The sequence below is a fragment of the Thalia democratica genome, chromosome 3 (genome assembly GCF_965202585.1).
Source record: "Thalia democratica chromosome 3, ktThaDemo2.hap1.1, whole genome shotgun sequence".
In the NCBI taxonomy this organism is placed as follows: Eukaryota; Metazoa; Chordata; class Thaliacea; order Salpida; family Salpidae; genus Thalia; species Thalia democratica.
Genome location: NC_139167.1, coordinates 25,954,277 through 25,963,411, shown reverse-complemented (window position 1 = coordinate 25,963,411; position 9,135 = coordinate 25,954,277). Strand labels below are relative to the sequence as shown.

The 9,135-nt window shown below is 29.6% G+C and overlaps 1 protein-coding gene across 2 annotated transcripts; it reads left to right on the top strand.

The window, feature by feature from the left end:
• Nucleotides 1-506: 506 nt before the first annotated feature.
• LOC145832036 (heterogeneous nuclear ribonucleoprotein A1-like) lies at nucleotides 507-8,500 on the top strand. 2 transcript variants are annotated; one of them, XM_082939403.1, is made up of 5 exons: nucleotides 507-541; nucleotides 5,444-7,096; nucleotides 7,543-7,763; nucleotides 7,909-8,123; nucleotides 8,404-8,500. In XM_082939403.1, exon 2 carries the CDS (start codon nucleotides 5,471-5,473, stop codon nucleotides 6,473-6,475), a length of 1,005 nt encoding a protein of 334 aa, XP_082795529.1. In that variant the 5' UTR covers nucleotides 507-541; nucleotides 5,444-5,470; the 3' UTR covers nucleotides 6,476-7,096; nucleotides 7,543-7,763; nucleotides 7,909-8,123; nucleotides 8,404-8,500. The 2 variants fall into 2 exon arrangements, with proteins under 2 accessions (XP_082795529.1, XP_082795528.1); XM_082939402.1 differs by having other exon boundaries at nucleotides 5,444-7,763.
• Nucleotides 8,501-9,135: the final 635 nt, after the last annotated feature.

Here is a 9,135-nt window from a genome sequence, read left to right as displayed (position 1 = left end):
TAGTATCCTTCAGTATTCAAAACTTCGCTTTTTTGGAATTCTGGTATTCATGCCTATAAGTATGCAAAATTTTTTCTTGTTTTATTGTGTTATTATTTATTTGGAAATTTTTTTTTTTGATAATTTTAGTAGTTTGCCAACAATTTATATTAGATGTTGTGAACAACTAGCCTAAAACAATCTATTTCGTCAAATAACGGAAACTGTAAACGATAATTCAATTCTTACAAACTAACAATAATTTTATAAAACCAAAATAAAAAAATCAATTTTACTTTTAGTACAGACAAAGCTATTTTACCTATACATTTCCTACTATCGTATTAATGATAGCGTCATGGCTTATAAGGTTTACAAGAAAGTTATCTTTAATAAGCCCTCTACCTTTGAAAATACTTTTGCGAAATTGGCTTTTAGTAAATTTCTACCAAGTTGTGCAAACCAATCATTTGTTTTGTTAAGTGCCTTCAAGAAACCTGTGGGGCTTTCATGTAAGATGGTCTTCTTACTCCATATCCGTGTCAAATCTGTGTGATGGGTTGTTAGTTTACATTTAACTTATATAATATATCATTAAAAAAAAATTATGCAGTTGTTATCCCTAGTGTTATGAATTTTTTAGTTTTTTATATTTGACTTAAATATTTAAAATCCAGTCTTGTAAATTTAAAAGCTTAATAATATTTACACAACATTAGTAGTGCAGAATATTTGACATTTAATTGTTTTATTTATTTAACATTTATTCAGTCTGTAACACTCTATATTATAAAAATTAAAAAATTAAATTCCCATCATGAAGTCAATTCCTTGACTGATTTCTGTATTATAATGTTCAAAACAAAAAGTCACTTTTACTTGCAAAAAGTTTACTTGGTTATTTGATGGTAATACATCAATGGTAGATCTGAAGTGAAATTAATTTCACCTCAGATCTACCACTATCTTTTATATTATGTTTGCCACTAAGACAAATCAGCATAATACCAGCTATTTTTTGACATCAAAATTGTGTTATGAGTCAATTATGATGTTTTAAGGTATTTTACCTTATATTACAGAATCTTTTATACAATTGACTTAAATTGTTGTTTTTAAATTTTTCATATCCAGGCTAACTGACTTAGTTCACTCAAGCTGGATGTTTGGCCAAATAAGTGGCAACAATCAAAAACTCATAAATAATTTAATAATACTTACAGTTGAGCATTTATTGTCAAGTTTCTACTAAGTAGCCTCAAAGATTTCTATGGAGTATTTTTAAGCTTCATTTTAAATTTTAGTTTAAAATCAAATTAATAAAAAAATTCTCTTATATTCTCTTAATAAATCAAAGCATTTATTAGTTTTTTAATTATAACCCAGCAGCAAACCTACATAAAGTCTATATCTGACATCACTTTATTGAGGGCTTGTATAAACATCAGTAAATTAATAAGTTCATTGGTAAATAAAAAAGTGGAAACCTTATCTTGAATATACTTGTGGTTAAGATCCTGTTAAAAATTTTCAACATTTTTGTCATATTTAAAATTTTACCCTTTAAGTATATTTGTACATGTTCAGGTTATATGAACTACCATAGTTTAATTGGGTTTGATAAAACTTGAGTAAGGTATATATTTTTTATTTATTTGGTACTTGGTCAGTACATTGTCTTAGTAAAAGTTTTATAAAGATCAGGCATTAATTAAGTTAAAAAATCAGGTTAGCACTGTGTTTTACTAATAACAGCCTGCAAACATTAAAGAAAATAATCTTGTTAAAATTTTATATAAACTGATCAAATTATCTCCACTATGATTAGACCACTTGATTAACATATTCATTTATATTATATATTCATAATAAGTTTTTTATAGGTTGAATTATTTTTTTCATAAATTGTATTGGTTCTGAAATGCAAGTTGTTTATGTATGAATAAAATAAAATTTGCTGCAAATTAAATGGAATAACCAATAATTAGTTAAGACAAGGTTTAGAACTTGTCTTTACAAGGGTTGTCATTTAACTCAGAATACTATTCTAAAACTTGAAAATTTAGACAAAAACTTAAAAACCAAGAATTAAAAACAAAGTTTGGAAGTGAAACAATTAATTTTGAGACAAGGTGTTATAAATCTTTCATATGCAGGATATTTTGATTTTTTTTTAAATCTAAGGATGACTTCAGACAAATTAGGATGTCATGAGCTAATCTTTTAAATTTAGGCCAACTCTAGATAGTTTTCTTTTAAGATAGTTTACAGATAAAAAAAATCTCAAGATCAATTTAGCTGATCCTTTTTCAATTTTTTGTTATTTTGAAACAATTAAATTACAGAATTTTATATTGATGGGTTATAAACTATTTCTTTAGCCTTGTGGCTAGCGCTTCACTACTAAAAAATATAAATGTATTTATTCTATAGGTAGAAATTTTTTTTTTAATGATTAGGTCACTCATGGTAGTTTTTTTTTTGCTTATAAAAGTGGCCAGTTTTTTTTTGCTTAAAGATGGCAACCCTGAAATAAATACACTTAAAGTTTCTTTTAATTATTTTTATACTGTGTTATTTTTATACTGTGTTATTAAACACTGTTTTTTAAGTTAATTTTAAACTTTAAACTGACCAAAAAACTTTTTTTCAAAAACCCTGTAGGAAAATTTTCAAAAACCAGTTGTTACCTTGTATAAATATTACAATATGAATACCACTCTGATAATTAATTGCAAGTAAGAGCCTATTTTATACAAAGCCATAAGGTGACAGGAAATTTAAAAAACATGTTATCTTATTTATAATATTTTAAACTTAGCTATCAGTTGCTTTTCAAATTTAGTTAAATTCAAACAAGTTATTTAGCTTAAAGGGTATCAACTTGTAGTTTAATAGGACTTAAGGGTATAGGGTGGAAAAATTACTGTTTTCACAACTTGATCTTATTTTATAGAGTTTTAACTAAGCTACAAGATGCTTTTTACAGATTTTTAAAGTTTGAAATAATTTTTAACTTTAAATAGTAAAGAACAATATTTTGAATTCAGTTTTGATAATTATTATTAAGTCAAAAACAACTTTCTCAACAAACACTTCATAGCTAATTAAAATTTTTATGTTTTGCAAAAACTATTTTATAAAAGAGTGGCAACTAAACTTGGAAGTATGACAATTTAGGCTAAAAAACTGCAAATAGAAAACTTAAAAATACCCTAGAAAATCCTAGAACTTTGAACAAAATTCACTACTTAAAAACCTGGAATTTAAAAAAATTTTTACATCTTAGGTAGTAAAATTTTCATTTGACATAAAAAATCCATCATAAAGATAATTTTTTTGTCATCCTCAAAAATATTTTAATTAGAAACAAGTAGCTTCATATTATCTTTTCAATGTTGTTATACTGTTTAACAAAGTTTTTTACCTTAAACTTAAATTAAAAAAAAAGACTAAAAGTGTGTACTTTCAAAAACCTAAAAAAATTAAGAAAACCAGTGACTACTCTGTTATAAGTATGTGAAACATTATTAAAAGTGTTTAGCTTATGAGGAACGACATGTTGATTTTATAAAATATGCCTTGACCCTGTATGACCTTAACTTCAGTATTTCAGTAACCCTCATTATAATCACCTTATTCACAGTTTAGTCTTATTTAATTGAGTTTTTACTAAGCTGCAAGTTGCTTTTTACTGATAATTTTTTTTTTTGAGATATAGCAGGTCAAAGTTGAAGACTACAATAGGTTCCTTATGGGAGACACAAACTTAATTAGAAATCACTAAAATTTATCTTCAACGTTTTCAAAGATAACTACCCCAAACTTTCGAAATTTTCCTTGCAACGTTTAGAAAACTCTGTTGGACCAAAATTAAAGAAAAAAAAAATTATGACAAAAAAGTTGATTTTTTAAATAAATTTAATTTTTTTAGTTTCAAAAATTCTCTCTAACATAATTTTCCAAATATTGCAAGGAACATTTCCTGAAAGTTTGAGGTATTTATCTTAAAAATCTAGCAAAAGATTGATTTTTAGTGAAATAGTCTATTTTTTCAGTTTTTGTTTGAGCCTCCCATAAGGAACCTATTGTTGCCTTTTTGGTTGACTTTGACCAACATTTTTAAAATTGCTAAAAAGCATCTTGTAGCTTTGTAAAAACAATATTAAAATAAGATCAAGTTGTGAAAAATGTTATTTATCCCCCTACGCCCTAAATGTTCCTAAATAAAGGCAATTAAGAAGCACAAGTGTAAACATTGAATTAAGACTTGAATTCCTTTAAAAATTTTATCACATATAAGGCTTGCCTACATAAATATGTGTTCTGTTTGGAGAATTTTAAACTTTTTAGTACAATCATTTTTGATGTCTAGCTCTAATAAATAAAATTTTCTTATCAAGTTCTTGTAAAGCTTTTTTTACTGAAATATGGTGGTTGTAATTTAACTTGAATTTGGAAATCACAATATAAATGTATTCTTTTTTTTTTTTGAGATTTTTATTTAAATTTTATCTAACATTTTGTTTAAATTCAGATTTGAGTTATTCTTTCCATCATAAAAAAATTAACTGTAAGTTAAAAAGTTTGTTAAAAATTATATATTGTAGGTGAATGTAATAGTTTTTGTTTTTGTGTAGTTATGTTAAGTCAACCATACATTTGATAATGGTTGACACACAAAAATTATAATAATTTGTATAACTTAAGATACATTGATATCCTATAGCTATTATAAATAATAACTCCATTGTCAACTGATTTTAAATTTCATAAAAATTAAGTGAAAGTTGATACTTTATGATTAAATTCAACAAAACTTTCACTTGGCATTACAATAAACATTTATTTCTTATGTTAAAGTAACTGAAAAGTTCTTATGTATTGTTTCATTAGCATTAAATTTAAAAATTATTAAAGTTTTAATATTATTTATTTCAAAATCCTAATCATTAATTATAAATTTAAAAGATATTAAGCCTAATGGTTATACCAATTTAAATTTTAAATTATTTTTCATTAAGTTAGTTAGCAATCAAAAGTTGTAATGTATTGTTATTATTTAAAACTGAATACTCAATGCATTGAGAAATAAGATATATTTTTGTATCAGTCAAAGTCAAATCATCCATCAATTTTAAACTGATATAATTATAACCAGCTAAAGGTTTTAGAAAAATGGTGTCAATATTATTTGTTGGTTCTTTTGGTTGAAAGCCAAGGTCAATTGAAATTTGACTTAAGTTTAAACACTTCAATAAGAAGTTGGATTTTTGATGCTATAAACTAATTTATGCCTCAAAGAAAAATTCATTTAGGTACTGCAAAAGATTAAAATTTATATCTGACAAAAGCATTTTATTTGGCTTAACACAACTTAAAGCCAATCAATTATTTAATTTAACATCATCAAAGTTACTAGTATAATAACCAATACCAAAACTAACCAGCAATTATCTTACAGACTTTTTCTAAGTAACTAAACACAAAAATGCCATACGGATCAGGAAAGGAAGAGGAGCAATCCCGCAAGCTTTTCATCGGAGGAATGTCCCTTGAAACCACCGACGCCTCACTGCTGTCATTCTTCCAAAAGTGGGGAAACGTTGTGGACTCAGTGGTCATCAAGGACAAGAACAGTGACAGGTCAAAAGGCTTTGGCTTTGTCACGTTCGAGACTGAAGAGGAGGCAGACGCTTGCATGGCCGTGAGGCCCCACACCCTTGATGAGAGGCAGATTGATGTCAAGAGAGCAGTTTCCAGAGAGGAGTCTTCAAAGCCAGGCGCCCACGTCCAAGTGAAGAAGATCTTCATTGGAGGCGTTAAGGACAACATCACTGAGGACCACTTGAAAGAGTACTTTAGTGAGTTTGGATCGATCCAGACCTGTGAGATCCCCTACGACCAGAAGGAGCAGAGGCCCAAGGCCTTTGCCTTCATCACCTTTGATGACTTTGATCCCGTAGACAAGCTGGTTGCCAAGAGACACCACACCATCAACGGGGTTCGTTGTGAAGTAAAGAAAGCCTTGTCCAAGGCCGAGCTTGAAAAAGCTAGGATGCAGCTGGAAACCAAGCAGATGTCTGACATGAGGATGGGCCGCAACGGTGGTGGTCGTTATGGTAATGACCGTGGATATGGCAGTGGCCAGATGCGCAGCAACCGCGGTTATGGCAACGGTGGCGGCAGGGGAGATTACAACCGCGGCTATGATGACGGTTATGACAACTATGGAAATGGTGGCGGCTACGGAAATGGTGGCGGCTATGGCAACAACTCCAACTTTGGCCCAATGAGAAACCAGGGAATGTCCGGGAGGTCAAACGGACCCTACGGTGGTGGCCGCGGCTACAGCAACAACATGGGAGGAGGATATGGCAGCGGCGGATATGACGACGGCTATGGCATGGGAGGAGGTTACCAAGATAGTTATGATAACTATGGAGGCGGTAACCGCGGTAACTACGGAAGAAATGGAGGCAGAGGCAACTATTAAGAACTGACAAAAACTATTTTGTAAATTTTATGTAATTTTTAAATGAGTACATTGATTTTAAGTGTTAACATTTGATTGTAAGAATGGTTGTTTTAGAAACTAGAATGAGATTTTAGACTAAGTAGGAAGCAACAATTTTATATATCATGAAAAAATTTAAACTTAAGATTGTACTTCTCAGATTATTATTTTTCTACACAATTTTGAAGGTGTTTACTTGCATTGTCAAAATTATTTTTCTTCAGACCGATTATAAGTGTGCTAGACTAATTTTTGTCATAACATAATTTTTCTTTCAGTAAATTTTTGATGTTGCAAATGACAACTTTATAGTTCTTAAATTTTGATTATGTGTTGTTGTTTTTAGGAAATATGTATTGTAAGGCTACTAATAGGTGCAACATCAAAAAAGAAGCTAATCTAGGTACAAAGTTGTTCAGAGATGAACAAAATATGTGTAGGCTTGTGAAGATTTCTATCTAGGCTATCTAAGAATACTGTGACAAGATGTAAACTAAGTACTTTAAGAAGATTTAATAAGTACTAAGAGTTTACAGTAGAAATAAAGAGCTTATTTCTAGGCCAATTATAAAGCAACTATAAGGAGATATCATCGAAAAGGTTAAGTTATTTTAGGTGTAAATTTTAATGTCTGTTCTAGATTTAATTAAGTGTTGTGATTATAACTTAATGGTACAATATATGTTAAGTATCTAAGTTTTTAGCTGTATTATGAGAATTTAAGAATGTTCATCTCTTCAGTTTTTAATGTAGTATCATGTAATCAAATACTTAGCATTAGCTTTTCTGATTCAAAACTTCTATAAGAGTATTTAAGGCTTGTCAAATATTCTAAGTTATTCTAAGTGTAATGCAGTAAAAATGACTGGTTTAAGAAGCAACATAAGCGCATCACTTTTAGAATAAGTTGGTCATGTTTAAATATGTAAAACCAATTAAATCATATTTGCTAACAATCATGTTTTTTGCCAACCAATTAAACAGTGAAAATTTGTAATCCAGAACAATAACTTTGCAATAAAATACTTCTGTAATGGACTAAATAGGTGGTTACAACACAATGGAGTCATAAGCGGAGCAACATGTGACAGCTAAGGTGTGACGGTTCTGTTCAAAGGAGTTTTCATCACACGATGGCGCTGCAACCAGCACACAGCAATGTAGGAGTTTTCTGCAAACCAGAGCGCTGACTCGAGCTCAGAGATGTGTTGGAGAAAATACTGGAGTAAGAGCAGCACAGATCAGAAGACCACAGTGTGCTTAACTTGTGAGTTTTTACTACAACAATTATAAGTTTCATAAACTATAGTTTTAAATTGTTAATTGCAAGTGTAAAACGAAGGTTATCAATAATATTTGGCAGTTAATTAAGCTTGTTATGACCACAAATGTAACACACTTTTCAATTTCAGGTATGTGAGTCAGTCTTGAGTCTGTGAGTGCACAGCAGCAACAGACTATCTTGCCCAAGGACTTGTTAAATGTTCCTGAATCTATGCAGTCAAGCAGCTACACAACCAGATTACCAAACAACATCATCGGCGGCAGTCACAATTATTCCTGATCACTTCAATCACCCATTTCAGTCTTGGCAGGACTCGAACAGCAGACTCTGGTTAAGCACATGGTCAGTTTCGCTTTTTGTTTTTATTAATTTTAGTGCAACTTAAAAACTGTTAATTCTTAAAATTATACTTTTTTTTACATTTTTTCACACTGTTTAAGAATGTCAAGAAATATTTATCTGTAGCAATTATTAAATAGTTTTAAGGGTGAGTAAGCATAATCGTATATTTAAATTTTTTTTATGGTAAAGATAACCTGGCCTACCTTAAGCTTTAAGAAAATAAAGTATAAATATTTACATGTAGGAAAAAGAAACTGAATGTATTTTTAATTGATAACAGGTTAAGTACGATGTAGGAGAGAGTAAGTAGGAGATCCAACGTGCAATCTAGGAGAAGCGGATCAACAATAAATTTTTTAGTGACTCTTAATAAAAACGACTGTATTAAAAAAAATGTTGTGATTATTGTACATATGTTAGGTTTCCTTGTGGGTTAAGGGTAGGGTTATGTAGTTAAGTCTTTCCTTTAAAAAATGGTTAATGTAAAGGCTGGAGATCCTTAATCATGACATGCACTGTAAATGATGGCTTGTAATAGCAGTCCCTTACGGATGTAAAATATAATGGCGACAAAACTAAGAGTATAAATTTTACCAATATGTAAGTAACAACTTTGTTATAAATTTTCAGTTATACTGCGCACTTAAATAGTCATACACCTTTCCTACTACCAACATTTTCTTGTGGTTGAATTGTCCCAGATTACTACTTACTGTATCCTTTTAGAAATTATAAGTTGACCCTAAGATATCTTTTAAGTTAATAGCGGAGATAACCTTAATGTAAAACCCTGATCAGCTGTTTGAAGTTATTATTAGTTAAATTAAATGTAAGGTATTAATTTTATTTGACACCAAGATTCATCTTACTACAGAAAGTAATTGATGGTGCAGGGGTAATAAAAATAATGGCGAAAGGGTATGGTCTAAAACTTAAGCGCTGAGGTTAATGTTAACAAAAGCAGTTAGGCTTGTGTCATAAAAATGTAGTGAATTTGTTAGACAAACCGCTC